This window comes from Molothrus ater, chromosome 7 (genome assembly GCF_012460135.2).
Source record: "Molothrus ater isolate BHLD 08-10-18 breed brown headed cowbird chromosome 7, BPBGC_Mater_1.1, whole genome shotgun sequence".
NCBI lineage: Eukaryota > Metazoa > Chordata > Aves > Passeriformes > Icteridae > Molothrus > Molothrus ater.
This window is the reverse complement of record NC_050484.2, coordinates 15597526-15617222: the sequence shown is the minus strand read 5'-3', so window position 1 is coordinate 15617222 and position 19697 is coordinate 15597526. Positions and strand designations below refer to the sequence as shown.

At 36.7% G+C, this 19697-nt stretch overlaps 2 protein-coding genes across 2 annotated transcripts; one reads left to right on the top strand and one right to left on the bottom strand.

Moving 5' to 3' along the window:
* Positions 1-6338: 6338 nt before the first annotated feature.
* PJVK (pejvakin) lies at positions 6339-14110 on the top strand. The gene is made up of 6 exons (XM_036386303.1): positions 6339-6549; positions 8571-8766; positions 10040-10181; positions 10902-11019; positions 11979-12083; positions 13394-14110. Exons 1-6 carry the CDS (start codon positions 6339-6341, stop codon positions 13693-13695), a joined length of 1074 nt encoding a protein of 357 aa, XP_036242196.1. The 3' UTR covers positions 13696-14110.
* A 1263-nt stretch (positions 14111-15373) lies between these two features.
* On the bottom strand, positions 15374-19608 carry FKBP7 (FKBP prolyl isomerase 7). The gene is made up of 4 exons (XM_036386305.2): positions 19343-19608; positions 17888-18039; positions 16043-16176; positions 15374-15736 (listed from the first exon to the last, which is right to left on the bottom strand). Exons 1-4 carry the CDS (start codon positions 19549-19551, stop codon positions 15575-15577), a joined length of 657 nt encoding a protein of 218 aa, XP_036242198.1. The 5' UTR covers positions 19552-19608; the 3' UTR covers positions 15374-15574.
* Positions 19609-19697: the final 89 nt, after the last annotated feature.

Below are 19697 nucleotides of genomic sequence, written 5' to 3'. Positions count from 1 at the left end.
CAAAATGAAAGCATAATGAAAAATAAGAATTTGGTTGGGAGGAGAAATTAAGGTTTTTGTTATTTCTTGGCATTGTAGAAAGAACAAGTGTTCAAACAGTCTGGAATGCTGCCTGAATGGAAGCAATTGCAAAGGAAGGGAAAAGGCTTTTTTCATGAATGGCAGCGCTTTCTGTCTCGTGTCAAAGTACACATCTTGTCCAAACCCGTGCTCTGTGGGAAGGGCCTGCTAGGAGCTTTTTCCCTGTTAAACCATTCCACAAGGGAAACTCAGCTCTGCTTTCACCTTTGTCCAGTAGGGATCTGTCCTTCAGCTCTGAATGCTTTGGATGGCTGTGACTCAGCAGAATTACTGTGCATGAGTGAAGTGTGAAAGGTTTTATGTCATTACTTAAATGGTAAAAAAATCAACAGAGCAAACCTTTGGGAATAGAGCACCAGAGGCCTGAGAGGCAGCACAAGCAACCTGACACCTAATTTAGCATCAAAACTATAACTTCAGGTATGAAAGCAAATTACATGTTTAGATTTAATCGAAGCAGGAGACAGGTGATGCTTCTTCATAGCCACAAACATGTAGGCGCTGTGGTGTGGTGAAGTGAGACAGTGTGGGAAGCTATTGACAGGATTTCATCCTGACTCAGCTAAAGGAGTTGCCCACAGAAAGCTGTTCCAAGTTCCACTGCTGGTACAAAAATCTGTTCTGATATGATGATACATTGCATTTTTGCACAGCAACATATCAGTCTGCGTGGTTCTTCAAGTGCTCATGATCTTACTAAATATTTAAGTTGGTCTGAATGTTAAAAAAACTGCACTTCAATATGGAAAATTATTTTTCAGGTAAGTAATTATTACTAAGTCAGGTTAAAAGAAACTAAACTAAGATATCATTCAAACCCACAGTACCAGGTGCTAGCTGAGAAGGGACTCTATTTTGATTGAGTAATGAGTCTAATTTTACTCAAGGGCAGCAAATAAAATGTCTTCTATTTGGACTGTCATTTTTTTTTTTCTGAGAGCTATGTCTAAGGTTTAACTTAGAGTAGATAAAGAGACAGGTTAGGTTGTATATTCCATATCTAAATCCCGAGTGCATATTAATAGTAGTATATTAAAAAATTAAGAAAAAAATGGTATGCATAAATTCATGTTACAGACATGAATCTGTTGTGAAGATGCTTTGTGCCTGTGATGAGACTACATTAGATTATATTTGTATTTACAAGTATAAGTTCCAAAGCAAAACCAAATATTTAGTTGCTTTTCTCACTGACGAGAGTCTGGCTACATTTCCTTTGGTAAAGAAAAGAAACTAATTACTAGCTCAAATTTCACAACCACCCTAGGCTTCTTGAGCAGGTTTTTTGACAAGTCAGTGGAGGAAAAAATTATAATTAAACATTCTCAAAAGGTTACTTGTTGGACTGTAGGTGGACTGTAAATTCTGGTAAGTATGTTGGGTTATTTCTTTCAACTGATAAAATTTAAGGTGTTAATTGTCTTTTAAGTTCTTCTTTAAGTAAGTTATTTCTGAGGGCCTTGCATTACTTCTAGCAGTCAAAGCAATTCAAGGGCAGAAAAGCACATCCATTCTTCAGTTCTAGTTCAAGAGCTGCCTTCACTTAAATCAGCTGACCTAGAATAACAGTATCAGGCTACTTTTCTTGTTTGGTGACAAGAATTTTTTATGTCACCTGTCTGTTAAAATGTTTAGTTTATGCTCTAATGTATTAATCTATGCCTACAGGCGTGTGGAAAAAATGAATTAGGAAACTAGATGAAGATATATTCTTGTCTTGAAAGCATGAAAAGGAACCGGCTGAATAAACATAGAGGTGATTATGAAAGAGGATGCTGAATTCTCGCATGCCCTACAAACACTGATTTAATTTTGTCTGTTTATAAATACTCTGTATCCAAAGATCTGAGAGTGCTTTGTAATAGTAATAATCAGCTCTTGCAGTATCCTTCCCTGAGAAGTGACACATTAGCACAGCCACATGCAGTAGGTTTCATAGAGGTTAATTGCCCAGTATCACGGAACAGCTGGTGTCAATGCCAAAAATAAAAGCAGTCCTGATGCTTAGTTTGAAACATAAGGAGAAGCAGCAAGGAACAAGATGTCTATGGCTGAGGGAAGTTTTATATAGATGTAACTGTACCAGCACCCATCAGACAGCTTAGCATGGACAATGTGAGTTATAACATAGCAGACAAATCCTTTGTTTTGTAACTTTTCTTCAGATATAGTGGCACAGCAGCATCTACAGTTCTACATCCTCATACAGGTGAATTGGCAAGCCCACAAAGCTGTCCTCTCACCCACTGACAGATGCTGCTTAAAAAAGATTTAGCCATTTGGGCAGCATCCTTCAAAGGAAAGGAAGTATTAAACAGTTAACTTTAGATCACACTGGCTTGGTTTTTTTTCCAGATTTTTCTTCACAAGCTAATAATGCTACATGATGAAAGTAGCTTTGTTGTATACAGTAATGTTTACGTAACAATTGAAAGCTGGAAGATGAAGAGAGAAAAGAAATCTTAAGTGTTAACTGACTGGATAAACTGAGCTGGTATTGAAAAGATTAAACCCAAAATTTGCACCATATTATGCTGGTAATTTGTTTAATATCTTCTTAATGAGCAAAAAGATGCTGTCAGTTGCCAGGCTGAGAGCTGAAAGATGTGCCTTCTTCTCACAGGTGGTAAGTGTAAATACAAGCATACTTCCTCAGCATATCTGTCCCTGGAGGACTACTTTGCATTCATTTTTAGTAAAGGCTTCACAGTTAACACATCCATCTCTCCTATGAAAATATTGCCGTTCATACTGGGGCAATTACAAAGAAGAAAAAGCTGGGATATTTCATGCACTCTAAAGATGGACACATGAAACAACGATTAAGTAATCTGTATGTCCGTGAACAAAGGTCTGGAACCTGAAAGGTGAGTCTGTGGAAGAGCATATAAAACAATCACCAGAATTTGTACTCCAGGAGCTCTGAAGTTATGTAAGCCATGGTATTAGACTGGCTGGTTTTGCTCATACATGAGAATTTCTAGACAATGCCACTTCAAAAAAAAAAAAAACCAAACCAAAAAAACAGCCAAAAAAGAAATCAAGTGCTGTTAAACCCACTCAAGTTGTTGGAAAAACCCAAAAAGTGTGTATGTAATTAGAACCATATTTTACCCCATAAAATGTTATGTTTGTTACCTCCTGAAATATAACAGTGTCTGTATTGCTCAGATCCTGTGTTTCTAGGGAAATACTCATGCCATATGCTGGAAAGTTATGGAATTTTGTGAGTAATTTTTTCAGTAACATTTTCTTTTGCTGTTTTTTATATGTTATATTCTTGCACTTGTTCTTCTGCAGAGATTAGCAGGTAAACGTACTGCAGTTCAAATGCATTTGAAGTGTACATGATACACTCCTGTTCAGTTGCCAGGAGATCTGGCAACTGATGGCACAAAGAAGATATTAAACAAATTACCAGCATAATTTGGTGTAGATTGTGGGTTTAATCCTTTCAAGTGAAACATCAACTAAGTTTATCCAGTCAGTTAACACTTAAGATTTCTTTTCTCCCTTCAATTGACTGCTTAATCATGCTAATCTTATGATATGGTTGACTGTGACAAGAAATAAATTAAAGTCAGATCAGTTAAAGTGGATTACAAATAGTTTAAGATGTCTGAATTGAAAATAATGAAATAATTCCACATTTGCAGTTCCTTGGACAAATGTCTAGTTTGCACTTCCTTAGATCACATTATAAATCCCTCTTTAGACACTATAATTACAGGTGACAGACATTCCTGCAAGGGATAATGTAGGATAACTATCTAATATTAAACCAAAAATCATTATGTAATTATCTTTTAACTATACAAAACCTTCTGCATCTTCCAACACCATGCAAGAGAGCAGGATTGTCCTCTAGGTTTTACTCTTAAAAAATCTCCAAGGAAAGAAATACAGTATTTAGGCATAAAATATTCTCCACTCCATATAGCTAATACTTGCTATGTTACTACTTCATGGCTAACACCCCCTCTGAAAAACACAGCTGATCTTGTGTAGGAAATTGCTCTTCTGTGGAGGGCTGTGCAGAGGGGAGCCTTGTCAGTGCCCTTGTGTGGCTCTGTGCTGGGGGGAATGGAACATTTCAGCCCAGATCTCCCTAGGGAGCAAATGTGAGCAAGGATTTTCATCTGCACAATTTGGCAAGACAAGGCAAGATTTTTTTATTCCAGTGGTGACTCGGGCCTAACTTGTGCACTTGGAAATTAAATGTTTTTATTGGTTGCCCAAAATAAGAGCGCACCAGAGCTGCAGAAATGCTGGAAGTTCATAAAGTACACTAGTGTGCCAAGTACAAAAGTGTCTAGTGCTGGAGGAGCAGGGAAATACCTTATGGTTCTTCACTTGGATGTGCAAAATTAGTGAACATTTTCAGATCATGGCAATGCTCCTGTACTCAGACTCCTGTTCTCTGATCTGTGGCATGAGGACAGCACAAACATCTGCTGAAGCATTTATGATGGATTATAGGGTGTTAGAGTAACAGGAACAGCACGTAAACATATCAAATGAAACTATTCATTATCAAAATTAGAGCTAGATCACACTGAATATGATTTATTACCACATACTGAGTAAGAAAAATACAAATGCATGTGGAATAAACAGTGCCAGCTGGTTTTAACAATTTGTAGAGAAATAGTATCCTGTAAAACATATATATATATATATATATATACAGGATTAATCTAAACCAAGGATCAACAGGCATTTTTCATTTTAGAGTTCCCTTAGATATTTCTTCCCTTTGAAAGCTTTTCAGTTCTGTTAATGTGTTTTGATTGAGTAAATATGTACAGGGTTTTTCAGATAGTGTAGTATGAATTACAGCCAGAATTAATTGCAGCCTTTCCCATGCTTTCAATTCAAAGTCTATATATAACCTGACTTGATTTTTCAGCACCCTCTAGAGTAAGTAGAACGATCCAGCAGCCTTTCCTTTCATCTTAGCTGAAGTAATGCCCTCATCTTTTTGCCATTTTGTTGGATTTTCTGATACTCTGAACCTTTAAAAATATTATGGAAGTATTGAAACATGATGAGTTGTTAAATAAGTGTTCATATTATAAAAACAGTCCTTAAGATACTTTCACATAAAAACCATACTTCAGAAAAAAAGCCCAGTGAAACAATTGTTACCCGGCAACCAGGGACAATATTCCTACTGAAGTGTAACTTTACAAGCCTGATGCTTTACATACTGTAACTGCAAAGGAAAGAAGACCTACAAGGTTTAGCCAGTTCTGTGTTCACCAATCTCTCTAGAAAATCAAGTAATTGTTTTCATGAAGGTGGGTCAGCTCCTTCTGCCTCTCTCAGAGATCCTCCACAGTGCTCTCTACTGTCTGTCTTTCTTCTCTACAATTTTCTGTCTTTTTACACTGGGGCTTTATATCTTGGATTCTTGAGTCGCTCCTCATTCCTCTATCAATACTGTCACTTCTTTCTGCAATTTTATTATTTTACATAATTCTCACATTTGAATGATGTTTTCAGTAATCTGAGCTAAACGCATGCAGCTCAAGCCTAGCCCTGGGGTCACAGACAGCTAAGTCCATAGGAGATTAATAACAAATTATTATATTATATTATTACTGGTGTTTCCCCCTGCCCCCAGCCTGCTCTGATCTTACACTTCAGGCCAGCACAGCATTCAGCCCCAGCTGAGCTCTCCCAGGCAGGTTATGCCAGTGCTGTGAAAGGCAACACCATCTCACAGAGCTGCCAGTGCTCAGCCAGCTGTAATTCCAGTGTCCTCCCAAAGCACGCCAGGGCTCCTTTGTTGGTGTTGCTAAAACACCAGAATTCAGCTGCAGCCAGGACCCAACAAACAGCAGTACACCAGTAACTCCTAGTGGGAAGCTGAGGGTTATGGTTTTCTGTTTCTATGACAGTAAATTTTGTCTTTTAAAGAGTGGCAATGAACTTCCAAGAAAAGGGCACCATTTCCCTCTCAGTTTACACTGTTAATTCATTATTCATCATGCAGAATGAGAGAGCTTAACTGAAGGTCTCTGAGAGAAGTCTCAAGCAGTACACCATAGAAGTTCAGTAGCTAAGATGCTGTTGATTCTTTAAAAGTGAGATATGACTCAGTCTAAAAAAAAGCAGTTTGACAGATTTTTTTTTTCCCAAAGCATGGTAATTTGCTTGCAAGAACAATATAAGAAGAATTGAACATGGGCTCGATGTCTGGAAGCTACACTTGATACAGAGTTTTCTATTTTTATCATTACTAATGTCATAATATGTTTGCTGCTGCAACCAAAAACTTCGTTAAACAGGTTGGTGATGGAGGAAGATTAGTTCCCGTGCCCAGCCTCAGTGAAGCTGACAGATACCAACCTCTGAGCCTTGTGATTAAAAAAAGAAAATGTTTGCTTTCAAAAAAGTCTAAATTTGCTTCAACACCTTTCACACTAAAAGACATTCTTCAAGGGGAGAAAGAAATTTCTGCAGGTAAGATTTTTATCTTTTTTCAAAGTGGAAAAATGCATGTTTTCTAGTAGACATAGTGAACATAGTCTAAACTGTGCAGGTAGGATGAAGTTTCCTTAGTAAATGGGTAATAACATATTTCTAGCTTAGTCATGTAATAAATATTTAAGAAAAAAAATATAAATCAAAATGGTAAGAGAAAAGGGAAAAAAAAGGACTTTATAGGAAAAGAGTAAAAAAATGAAAGTAATTTGTATTAAAAAGCCTTGATATTTTCTGAACTAGTATTAAACAAACTCAGTTAAGCCTTTTTTTTCCACAAACCTCCAATTCCTGACAGATGTACTGATGTATGTTGATTAATTGCTACATAAAATTTGTTTGGAAATTTACCCCTTTGTCTGTATACTCACTTTTAAGTGTGTAAGAATCAGTTCCACAGCTCTTCCATGCTGGCAGTCCCTGGTGCTGAACTGAGCTCTCTACAGGCAGAAGCATTTGAAAACAACTATTACATCTGACTGGTGTAATTGGATTTTCATAAGACTTTTTCCATGTTTGCAATCTTTGTGGTGTACTTAAAGAGCTTAACTGTTTTTTAAATTCCTTTTTCTATGCCATAGTGTAAATTTTGAGGAGATTCTAATAGAATTATGAATTGCAAAATTGAACTATATGGCCTGTATCTTCCTGTACATTCCTTTGAAAAGTGTGTAATTCATGTCTACAGGTTCTCTCAAAACAGTTTCATTGCTTTATTTTTTTTTAAATGTCAATTTTGGCAAAATTATTGATGATATTACTTGCACAGCAAATGCATCAGTTAAAAATTCTACTAAGACAAACTAATATAAGCATGGGAAATACCACTTGATCCTACAAGAAGTGATTTCAGGACACAAGCATGATAAGAAAAATTTTAATCCCATGTCTTACATTCAGGAGAAGTCAGCTGGTTTATCCTGAATGAAAAAAAAAAATCAAAAATCTCGTTAAAAAGTCCGGGAAAAAGGTTGCAAAATCTCATTAAAAATTCTCACAAAACCTTACTAGTCTTTTCTGTAAAGGTTAAATGTCATGTGCAGAAAGCATTAAGAAAGTCCTTTAACATAAGCAAGGAGATTTGTAATTGAATTTTTTTTTTATGTGAGAAAGACAAGCATTTCCAATCCTTTAAGAATTATGAAAAAATATATTAACATTCTTTTTGCTTAAAAATAAACAGAAACAAGATTCATAGTAGGTGACTTCACAATGTCAGCTTATCCTAATATCTTCAAAGAATTAAAAACAAAAAAAAAGGAGTAAAACACAGATTCTTAGATGTATTTGGAAATCTAATCCCTGTGTTCATTTTAATTTGGTAACCAATGTGTTCTAGTATTTTTTCTGTTAGTGTAATGGAAATGTATTTGATATTATAAAGACATTTTTGAAGCGGTGTTTTGGTACCTACCTTTTGCTTGTACAATAATTGAAAGCAAAATGAGTCAGAATTAAGCTGTTGTTTTCCTTCAAAACAAACTGATGTAGTCCCTGGGCAGAGTTAATGTTACTGGGCAGACCCATGTCTCATTCATGTACTGCAAAAATGAAGAAAAATTAGGGTCTTTGTGTAGCATCTAGACAGAATTCAGAATTCCCTAATACTTTTTATACAGTGGCTTTCATTTTATTCCTAGTTTTAATATTCTGTGTGGCCTCCACTGAGTCATTTTGGGTTTCAGAGCCTTTGTCATTAAAGCCAAAACACACCACATGTCTGGTTTATACATATCAGCATCATAGTTACAGGTGGAAGTACTCGAGGAGAATAATGATGAACACAGAAATTTGAAAATAGCTCTATTCAAACCCAGGACTCCCATGTACTCTTTCCATCAATCATCAGAAGTAACATCAATAAACAAGTGCTCAATGTAGCTCTGAATTTCAGATCAAAATGATTAAGCATGGTAAGATTGGTACCGTTTATTCTGGCTATGTGGAAATACTGTGTTCAGACTGTTCATCATCACACAAGGTTATCTTCTTTTACTCAGGTGTCTCGTCTTACCAGTTGCTCAACTATGAAGACAAATCAGATGTTTCACTTAATGGCAGAAGAGGAAATCAGATAATGAATGATGTTGGTTTTGATGTTGCTGGATCAGATTCCATTGCCTTTAAAGCTTCATTTGGCATAGTGACCAAACACGAAGTCGAAGTACCGACATTACTGAGAGAACTTACTACAAGGTTGTATTCTGTGTTTTGATTTCTGTTTCCATAATTCTATTTCATACAATTAGGCTGCAAGTCTGAAGTTTTTAGGTTTTGGTTATTTTTAGTCAATCAATAGCAGTCGCCATCTGATATTTTCAAGGGTATCAGGTTGGATCACTGGGATTAGACACATGACCTGTATAATACAGGCTGTAAAATTTTTCTGAATTCTTTGAATTACAGTGCATGTCTCAGGAAAACACAAAAAAAGCAAATTCAGAAAGGAAGAGTCCATTAAAACTCCTATCGTGTTATACCATAGTATTGAAAATTTGAAGCCTACTTTGAATGACATTACCTAACTTCAGGTTCCAGAAATAGGATTTCTTTGCCTTTGATGAACTAGAGAGCCATATGTGTTATTGCCATTGTAGGTACTTTGAGGTTTTATGAAGCTATTACACAGCCTTTCCTGCAAAAAGCAAAATAAGTTTATCTACTTAAATTTTCATAACCTTCTGTGACTTTTCTTTAAATCAAGTCTCTTCTATCAACATTCTTGTTGAGTCGTGGAGATTGAAAATGAACTTCTTGTTCCTGTGGTGCTAGCACATATGTCAAATGTGACTAATTCTAGGGGTAATTCTTTTTTTTATATTTCAAAGATTGTCCCTTGGCAACAATGGCATCCCAGTGAATCCCAGCAGTGCATCCCAGTAAATCATTTACTATGCATGATGCAACATTTGGCATTTGCAAATATATTTTGTTACCTTGTTGGTATTTACCAAGAAGTGCATGGCATTTTGTATCTGTAACTTCTCCTTCCCTATTTTCCTAGTTTATTTGTAACCTCCAAATGTTATCATTAATAAATGGGGGTCAGGGAAGAGGACCTAGTCTCCTGAAAAAAAGATTCAGTGCCATAGAACTAACTGCCACTCTTTGTAGAAATTCTTCTACAGTCACTTGTTTCATGATTGTTCAGTACTGTTTCATAAGTGATATAGTTTTTTTTTCAGTTAATGGCACTAAAACCAGAGTGAGATGGACAGGCTTTGAATTTTCCAGGGTGTCCCAGATATCCTCTCTAATATCTGTAGAATACTGGCTTTCCTTGAATTTCTTCGTTCTGTTCCCAAACAGTGAAACCCAATATTAAGTTTCCAGAGATCTCCTTGGTCAGTTGTTTTACTGCTATGAAACAGACATTGTGGTGATTTATTTACTGATTTAAAGTTACTTAGCTGCTTTGTAAACTGCTAATTATGTCTGAATTTCCTTCCTGCCTCCCTCTTGATTTTAGAAAAATAAACTTTGATCATTGTCTAGTCCATCAATCAAGAAAAAGTAGGATGGAAATTTTGTGTGTGGTCATGGAAAGTATTCGAACTACAAGGCAGTGCTCATTAACTGTCCATACTGGAATGCGTGGAGAGACAATGAGGGTAAATATGTTTGACAAAGTTCTGTAACTCAAATGATCAAGCATAAAAAGCTCATTATTATAAATTTTATGGTTTGATTTAATTGTGTTTTTATAATGTAAGCTCGTAAAAAATCTAAAGTAAATCAATATTATTGTACTAATGTAAAGTGGTTTAAAAGTTGGTCTTTTGTTAGCAGTACTTATATGACAGAGGGATGGGAAATGCATGAAAAGATGGCTAGACAATGAGCCATTGCCTGGGGTAAAGCCTCAGCAAAAAAGTGAATTTACTACTTCTTAGTTTGACTTTCTAATAAATGTAAAACCTTTCTTTCATTATTATTTCATTATTACGGTCATCTTCTGTAGTGCATTGGAATTTCAGGTTATTATTTGAAGGGTTGGCATCTTATTCCCTGTCTTATGCTCTTCCTCCCCCTTCCCCCTTGATGTGTTTCAATAATTAAACTTACAAGTCTTCTAACTTCACTCTTTCTAGTACTAATAAATCATTCACATAACTTTCACTAAGTGATGCAAATTACTCTCTCTGTATCAAAATTTATTAAAATGCTAAGTAGTTAATAGAAAATTCTTCATTTGTGAAATTTGATCTTCAATTTCAAAGTTTCCCGCTGGCATTATAATTCTCAATATATGGAGTTAAGATTAGTGTTTTGTTTATTTATTCATTTCAATTTGTAATGGTTTTTTCTTTCAATCCTTCTCTAAATTATAGTTTCACATAATTGAAGATCAGAATTATAAAGGGCGGGACAAAGCCATTGTTTTTCCTGCACATACAACTATTGCTTTTAGTGTATTTGAACTCTACATTCATTTGGATGGTAATTTTGGTAAGTGATGTGAATCACTGTCATTACTGCTATTACTTATAATGATCTAAGTTTTAAAATCTGTTTTATTGCTCTTGATATACAGAAGCCCTAATCCCATACAATGGGATGTTTTAATTTTATGCACATAAGTATTCTGACATTCTGACAGAAATGGTGCTTGCAAAGAAAACAAAGCAGGTGCTAGAAAATAGTCTGCAGTGGGAACATTTCTTAAAAGTTAGACTTGGTATTTTTTAAATTCTGTGGTTGCATGGAACAAAAAGCCCCACTTAGTTATATTTCTAGCTGGTGAGGAACAGGTTTCTGAGACTATCTGATAAGTTTTGCATAAAATAGGCAAGTACAAAGATACAAGTGAAGAAAAAAGTGTACAGAACATCTAAACTAATAACTTTTTTTCTGTTGGGGCTTTAATTTCAGTCTGATACATCATTTGCACATAATTAATTAATTATGGAATTAATTGCAGCAATTGGAAACAAATAAAAAATTTGCATAGCATAGATTTCACCTTAAAGTATTTCTTTCAAGTTATGGATAGAATTCAGTACTGGAAGCGGTAAGTACAGAACTCACAGCCTTGCTTACAATGTTTCATTTCTACTTTCAAGTAAAACTACAGAAATGTTTGTCCTTCAGAACCAGGGCTTCCATTGTTATGCCACTGACTGTCCTGACCCCTTAACATGACCATAATTTCTGTATGAACCAAAACAGGCTCTGAGGATTTTAATTGAAAGCCACCAACAGTTTAAAATTCCCATCAAATCTGTGTTACTTGATTCTGTGAGCTGTTACTGTGTGCAGACTTGTTTTAAAAAGTTATACTAGCCATTAAAAACATTATCAAAGCTAAATTTAATGACTGTTAACTTTACTGATTAGAAAGCATATTAAATTGTTGTGCAATTATGGCTTTTATATTTAGTCCTTATAAAAACTTTTCATTTTTGCAGAACTCTGTGTGACTCCAATTGCAAAAGGAGGATTTGAAAGAGAGAAATCTGGATCATCTTCACTGACCAAATTCAGGAGATTAAAGAATAATCTGTTTCATCGAAGTATGACTTTTGATATTTATACACAAATGTCTTATTTAAAAGTGTACCTTTGTTTCTTTAATTTCTGTCCGAGATGAATGTTTAAAGAAAAAACTTTTGATGCAAAATGAACCTCTCAATTTCTATTGAAATTAATTGAAATTCTATTTCTGTGTATTGAAATGATTATAGAGTTATTAAAATTTACATTTGGGAACCTGTCTCTCAGAAATAACAAATCTGTTCATTAAACTCTAAAGATCTTAAAACGTATGGCTGTTGGTAAACTGGTAGTGAGTAATTACACAGCTAGCATAACATTGAGCCTATTTCATGTGTTTGCCATTTACAGCTCATATTATACAAGTTATAATTATAGTAATAGTTGAAGGCAAAAAGCTGTAATTTTCAATATCAAACAATATTAACTGTAATAATTGAATGTACTCCTTAGGCACTATGTTCCCATGACAGGATACCATCATAGTCCTCTTTTTTCATTCTAATATGAACATAGCATCCAACAAAAATGCAGATCCCTATATGCAGCTTTAGACTAAGATCTTAAACTTTTAACACTCCTTAGTCCAAGTACTTTGGAAATCTGCAGATCTGAGTGTGACGATAAATACTGAGCAGTAAACATGTCCCAAAAATGCTGTGATTAGGTGTTCCTCCTCCACTGTAGTCCATTCTTGATCAAAGGACTTTTATGGACCAAGCCTTCAGTGCTGCTGCAGTCCACACAAGGGGAATAAATCTTCAGTGGGTATGATACATCTCAGGAGCTGTAGCTGCCTAAATGTTCTTCACTCAATCTAGTAAGTCCCTGAAGAGAGAAGGAAAGGTTCCTACCTGGCACATCTGGATCCTCAGAAATCTGCTAGGAGGTTAACAAGGAGTCCTCTGAGTTTTCTAAACATATTAAGTAGTAGTGGGATTTTTTTGTAAATAACAGGAAATAAAAGTGAATTTACAATGTTTAGAACATACAACTAGAAATGCAAAAATAGAAACAAGGAAGTACACTGTGGTTTGACTTTGCACCAATTTCTCAGAAGCCTGCTGCATGCCTACCCTTTAGGTATATTTCTAAAAATATAATTACATAAGTCAAATACAAAACATTCTAGCTTTTTTCAGTGTCTTAAGTGAAGTTGAAGAAAAATTTTCATCACACAGGGTTTTTGATGGGAAGCAATCTATATGGCATGCTTAGAACAGTTTTGTGCATCAGTTGTTATTTCTATAATTAAACTGATATTTTTTAAACAACAAATCATAATATTATAACAAAATACTGCTTCTTTTCCTTGTGTGTTCTTTTTCAGATAAAGGAGTAGTGGAAATCGTTGCTAACTCTGATCCTTACTTGGAGGACCTTTTCACAGATTATTATGAAAAAGCTGCAAGCATGACTGATCTCTCTACAAGCTATCTCAGAGACGGTTCTCACATCCGAATTAATTTACTTAATAACAACATCCCCAAAGGCCCCTGTGTCCTCTGTGGAATGGGAAGTTCAAAAAGGGAGACAGTCTATGGATGCCTGGAGTGTTCTTTTAATGGACAGAAGTATGTACGACTGCACGCCGTGCCCTGTTTTGACCTCTGGCATAAGAGAATGAAGTAACTGATCTGGGTAAGTGCCTGCTATCACAGACATGGGCATAACTGTGCCACAAACTTTTCAGAGTTAGTAAATATGTCTCCAATTGTGACATGCAAAACAGTGAAAGTGCAAAACATTTTATTATGCTGTTTTCTTCAAATTCTGTGCTTCGCAGTCAATGACCTCTACTTTAAAATGCACATGAATTTCCTGACATTGCTGTTTTTCCTAGAACCTTCTCATTATCATGATAATGAAAAACATAAATAGCATTTTCATAATGTCAGAATATATGCTAGAACTTAAAGTTGTTTACATAAACTTGTTGTTAAACCCCAAAATGTTGCCTTTCTCTACACTGGCATATGATGGTTAAATGAGAATATTTGTTAATAATTTAGTGTTCTCATGAATGTTTAATTGAAGTATCAGATTAAAAAACATGCTAAAACTTAGCTCAGTCTAATGTTTCAGTTACAAAAGGGAACAACTGGAACTATGGATGGGAGCTTCATATTAGGGTGCTGTTGCCGAATATCAAGTTTGTTTAATTATGAGAAGGTACCAGCCAGTTTACCTGCTGCAGTTGGATTCTATGTCACAGCTGCTCTTGACTTTCTTTTATGTGCTCAGAAAAAAAACTGCTTAGCAGAAAATGTTTTGGAAGCTTACGAAAATAATGGAACTGCTCACTCCAACAAGACTTCAGGAGTGAATGTCTTTAACAGGTGCACCCAAGGAAAACTGAGTCTGTTGAGGACTGGAACACCACAGAGCTGTGTCCAGGGCTAGGATTGGACTGCGGGGCAGGGTGCTGTTAAACCTCTCACCACACTGTTTTACACTGGCAGAGCAAAAAACCTTTTTCTACCTTTTAAAATTACTTCAAGGATAACCTAGGTATGGAAACTTTTTTCACTTGTGCTGCCACTTTCACTGTGTACATCTGATTATTACATGTTGAAATGAATACAGCCATTGCTTTTCATGTGAGAAGAGTGAAGCATGTTTCACAAGTGGTATGATGTGTTCTGCACAAGCACAACAGTTAACAGATACAAGTACTGCCTATTAACTATTCCTACTTCTTAGCATTTTTCCAGTGAGGAAAACCAGAATGATGCTCAAAGAATTAATTACTTATGTTTATAAACAGCATATTCCATCATCTTCAACCTCATTCAATTAAATTACGATAGTGTAGATTTTTAACTTGGTGCTGCTAAATAAACTGGCTAACATCATAGTTTTACTAAGTCAAAGTTTAAACACTCACTTAAAATACTGCTTTTTCTTCAACACCAAATTCTTCTTGTTAATATTACATCAAAGAGGTTATTTCGTTTTAAAAACATTTTTGTTTTTATCTTAACATTCCATAAACAGAGTTGGCCCATTTTAAGGCCTTTTATAGTTAATTGCTGCAAATGGCTTTTCCTCAAGAAGCTAGGCCTGGAGCCTGCAGGGGTCTAAGAGTTATATTCCTGGGATTCCCTTTTTACTTTACAGGGGATTGAGATTTTACTTTTTTATTTTAGAGGGGATTTAGAAGTGTTCAGCAATTGTATTCCAGCTATGTCAAAGATTACTGTAACTTTTGTGTGCTCAATACAACAGGCACACAACTTTTGTGTGCTGTATTGCTCAGTGTGAGCAATACTGTAGATTGGAACAGGTTATAAGCACCACAAATATTAGATCATGGTGTACTTCAATTTTATTTCTTTCTTTTGAAACATCTGACATATTTTATTAGCTGAATGTTAAAAATAAGATTTTTACAGTCACCCTAAGAGATATAAAAAGATTCCACTATAAAAAAAAATACAAAAATTCTGTGACAAAGTATTATTATTTAGAATTCAGTGTGCAGAAGATAGCCAAAGATTTTTTAAAGTACTTAGAGTTCATCATGCTGGTAGACATTGTACTCCTTTGCTGATATGAAGCCATCTCTATCATGGTCATTCTTCTTAAATATATCAGCTAAGATTTCATCATGGGCAGAAGGATGACGTTTTTTGCCATCTCTTGCAAATTCTTCTTTCAAATAGTGGCTTATCTAGAGAAAAGAAAAACGTCAAATCATTGTGACTTTCATGTCAGTACTCAATCTAGCTATCTTCAAGGACACTGGGGGTATACAAGTAATGTATTGTGATTCCAGTGCAGATACATCCACAGCTTGTCTACAGGAAGTGTGAGACTTACTAATGTATTAAAGCAAATTTCAGCAAACTACAGCACAGTGTAGTTTGTGTAAACACACAGAAACCTTAGGTGATCAGCTGCAGCAGAGAGAGCTCAGGTAAAGATAAAACTGATGCAGCCACACCTATAGTTTTATAAATTATTTGTATCATATTACCTCAAGTTCAGAGAGCTTCTTGTCACCATCTTTGTCTATTTGATTAAATGCCTCAACACTACGAGGTCCTTTATTTACTGCGTAAAGTTCAATCTCAAAGATCAGTGTTGCATTGGGTGGAATCTTGCCCTGTGCTATGAATAAAAGAAAAAAGTGTTTAAGGAATCAGACACTATGGGCAGAGATCACATATATGATAAATTCAACAGGTATGGGAAAAGGTACTTTACGTATGCTGTAAAATAATATTATATATAAAACATGTATGCTGTTTAAAATGTACATCTCAAAAAGCAACAACAGAATGTAAGTCATCTGACTTGCTAAAAATCCCCACAGAAGCTTCAAACTACTGGAATAATTTGTCTGGCCTCTGAATTAAGAAAACAACTGTTAGAATTCTTTGTTCCTGGATCAAAGCATTTTCTGCCACCTGATGTAAAACTAGCACTGCCTACAAACACAGGTCCACGTATCATGCATCTGGCAAAAAAAGGGATCTGAAAAGAGACAGCAACAAACCAATGCAGTCTAAAATAGTGCCAAAAGAGCATAAAAAATCATGCAGTGTAAAATTAAAATGCAAACATGCAAGCTGCCAAAGCCAGTGAGCATGACACTGTAACCTCAGAATTTTGAGCTTGTGTCCATCCTTCATAAACTGAAGAAAAGCTAAAGAATCTACACTGTTTGTAAACAGAAGATAAACAAAACTCTTACACTACTCATCTAAAGTAGCCATAGCAAAAATAACAGAGTTCAAAAGGTTTTAACTTTCCATGCTTTAGAAAAGTAGTTTTAAATACATCTGAATATAAATCAAGATTTAAATATACCTTATAAAAGAAAGATAAAATACTAGAATTCAGTGCCAGCAGTTTACAAATATACATACCAACAAAGGAAAGACATGTAAAGATTTAGAAAGCCACATGCATCTTTTTTAATTCATGATTAGGCAGGTATCTTCCCCAGCATGCAGGAATACGCTGAGACAGAGGACAGGGGTGCTCTAGGAAAATACTACTTCTTCCTTCAAGTGCTACCTGGAACAAACAATTAACACTAATATTAAAGAACAGTTTTTATTTGTATCAGTGTTTTTCCTTTTTGTATGAAATTGTATTAAAGACAAAACTGATGCATTGAATTCTGACATATCAGTACCAATCAGTACCAAAATATTATTATAGAGCAGGAGCTGCCTTTTCACAGGAACTCCTACACCCAGGTCAGAGCTGAACTTAGCTACATTTGAGTGCTCAAACGCTGCATAAAACTTGTACTGGAACTTTTTTAAAGTAATCTGCACACTGAATTATCTTATATTCAAATCAGATTTCATGCACTGTGCTGTTGCAATTACTGTGTAATGTGATAATGAGAGCCATTAACTATTCAGAATATAAGCAGTATTTTAAGCAAATTATTTCTATTTAGATTAATTGTACTGCATTATGTTCCATTTTACTCAGAAGATGTAGATTTTCATTAGAAGGCTAAACAGGTAGCAGTCAAATAATAAAACGAAATGTGACTGGAATTTAATATTTTAACACAATAATTCTGATCTTGCTCATAGAGATCTTCCTTCTGCTTCACACTACGGCAACACTTGGGAAAACACATTGGGTGGCATGTACTGAATTCTAATGGGAACTGCAAGGCCTGGGTGTGGGTCTGTGTCAGGACTACTTAAACTGCACAGCGATGAGCAGGGGCTGCACAGCTGCACTGCCTCCAAATGGGAGCACCAGTTCTCACAGACATTTACAATACTACGTATTGTATGTTTCAAAGGGTAAAAAACACAGGAAAGACAAAGTTTAGAGTTAGAACTTTTACCATATCCTTGCTGTCCGTATGCTAATGATGGAGGAATTGTCACTTTCCGTTTTTCTCCAGGACACATGTTCATCATAGCAATATCTAAGCCTTTTATGACTTGTCCAACACCCAGAACAAACCATTTTGGATGACCTTCATTTTGTGTCCGACTATAAAAAAAAATTGTGTATGAGTAATATTAACATATTATTTTTATCATAAATATAACTTTTAGTTGCAGCTAGTAAGAACATAGATTATTAAGAAACAAGAATGTTAAGAGTGCAAGAATACAAAGTATAAACACTTTTTCTGCTACATTTATAATTTAAGGTCAGATTTTGATATATGTAAGGGGAAACTTCCTTTTTTAAAAAAACCCAAAACCTCGTTTTTGAACTTCTTATAAAAACATCCGATCTTCCTGACGATGCAGGCTGCATGCCAGAAACAAGGTGTCACTGCAGGAAGTCTACAAGTGGGGAGCACTGGAAAGTGAAAATGTTCTCAGCAGTTCACAACACTGTAGGATGGGATGGGACTGAGAGTGCAGGTGTGTGCTGGTGGAACCTGGCAATGCTGACTGCAGTACTGTGTGCTCACCTACCACTCTGGCCAGCTCAGACAGCCAGTGCTTGAGGCAGCTTCTGGTCACATGAAGCCTCCCCAGTATGGGCACTATGCCGAACAGCAACTGAGCAAAACATCCAGAGAACAATGCTCTATGTACCAGTCAGCCACCTCAACAGGCAAAGAAATGCAACTTAAATGGTACTGTTAAATGTAGAATTATCCTATATACTGAGTTTTTTTCTTAAATTATAGAAGTGGGGGAATGGATCAAGATTTTGTAATGAGCTAAGCTATTGCCTGAGGATAGATGGAAGAGGCAAAGTCAAAAAAGCAAAAGACGAAATGGTAACTTTGTGGTAAAATGGGCGACACAACAGATCAAGAAGGGAAACAGCAACAGGCACGAGGCAAAAAGGCTGCAAACCACCAGTATAATAATGTGGTTGCACTGCACAGTGCCAACTATGTGGAAGTGGATGCTATATAAAAGTTTCTGCCTAAAATTGTCAGTGTGCATTCCTACCAGGAGCTCCTCCTCCCAACCCGAGTTTTTCTGCACAGGTTACAGCACAGAACAGGGCAAGTATCAACAGAATGAGTTATTTTTTCCACTCTGACAAAGGGGGGCTCCATGTGAGGTGTGGGCTACAGGCTCTCGAAGTTTCTCCCTAGGGACCCTAGGACTCCTAGGAACTCCCTAATTTGACTCTAGGGAAACTCTGCATCCTTCAACACTCGGCTGAGGAAAAGTAAAGTACTATTGCTGCTGTGGTCAGTACGGGCCCCGAGTTGTGCCCACTCCGGGAGCGCGACAAGTCCCGCTTGTTCGGGGGAGCGGATGGGCTGTGCCAAGCACCCTCCGGGCACGGCCCACCGCCAGTCCTCCGGCCCGGCGCTCACCTGCAGTAAAACTTGGATCCGTCGCTGGCCAGGAATCCGTCATAGTGCGCGTTCAGCAGGTCGCCCTTCTTGCTCTTCGGGCTGCAGGTCTCGGGGAGGTGCAGCACCTCTATCTTAACCTCCTCCGCTGCCGCCGTGCCGCCCTCGGCCCGCGCCGGGGCCGCGAGGAGCGCCAGCGGCAGCAGGAGCAGGGTCAGCTCTCGGCCCATATCGCTCCGAGGCGGCCGCCGGCGTGGCACTGTCCCCGCCGCGCCGAGGGGCGGGGGCCGAGCCAGCGCCGCCGCTCCGTCTCAGCCGCCCCGGACGTGGGGAGGAGCCCGGCCCCAGCAGCGGCCGCGGGGCGGGCGATTCTTCG

Excerpts from the sequence above, each read along its gene's own strand:
- PJVK (XM_036386303.1), top strand. The coding sequence starts at position 6,339 with ATGTTTGCTGCTGCAACCAAAAACTTCGTTAAACAGGTTGGTGATGGA. Across the intron at positions 6,550-8,570 it reads GGAGAAAGAAATTTCTGCAG|GTGTCTCGTCTTACCAGTTG; the intron begins GTAAGATTTTTA and ends TCTTTTACTCAG. Across the intron at positions 8,767-10,039 it reads CTGAGAGAACTTACTACAAG|AAAAATAAACTTTGATCATT; the intron begins GTTGTATTCTGT and ends TCTTGATTTTAG.
- FKBP7 (XM_036386305.2), bottom strand. The coding sequence starts at position 19,551 with ATGGGCCGAGAGCTGACCCTGCTCCTGCTGCCGCTGGCGCTCCTCGCG. Across the intron at positions 18,040-19,342 it reads GGATCCAAGTTTTACTGCAG|TCGGACACAAAATGAAGGTC; the intron begins GTGAGCGCCGGG and ends TTTTTTTTATAG. Across the intron at positions 15,737-16,042 it reads AGAAGCTCTCTGAACTTGAG|ATAAGCCACTATTTGAAAGA; the intron begins GTAATATGATAC and ends TCTTTTCTCTAG.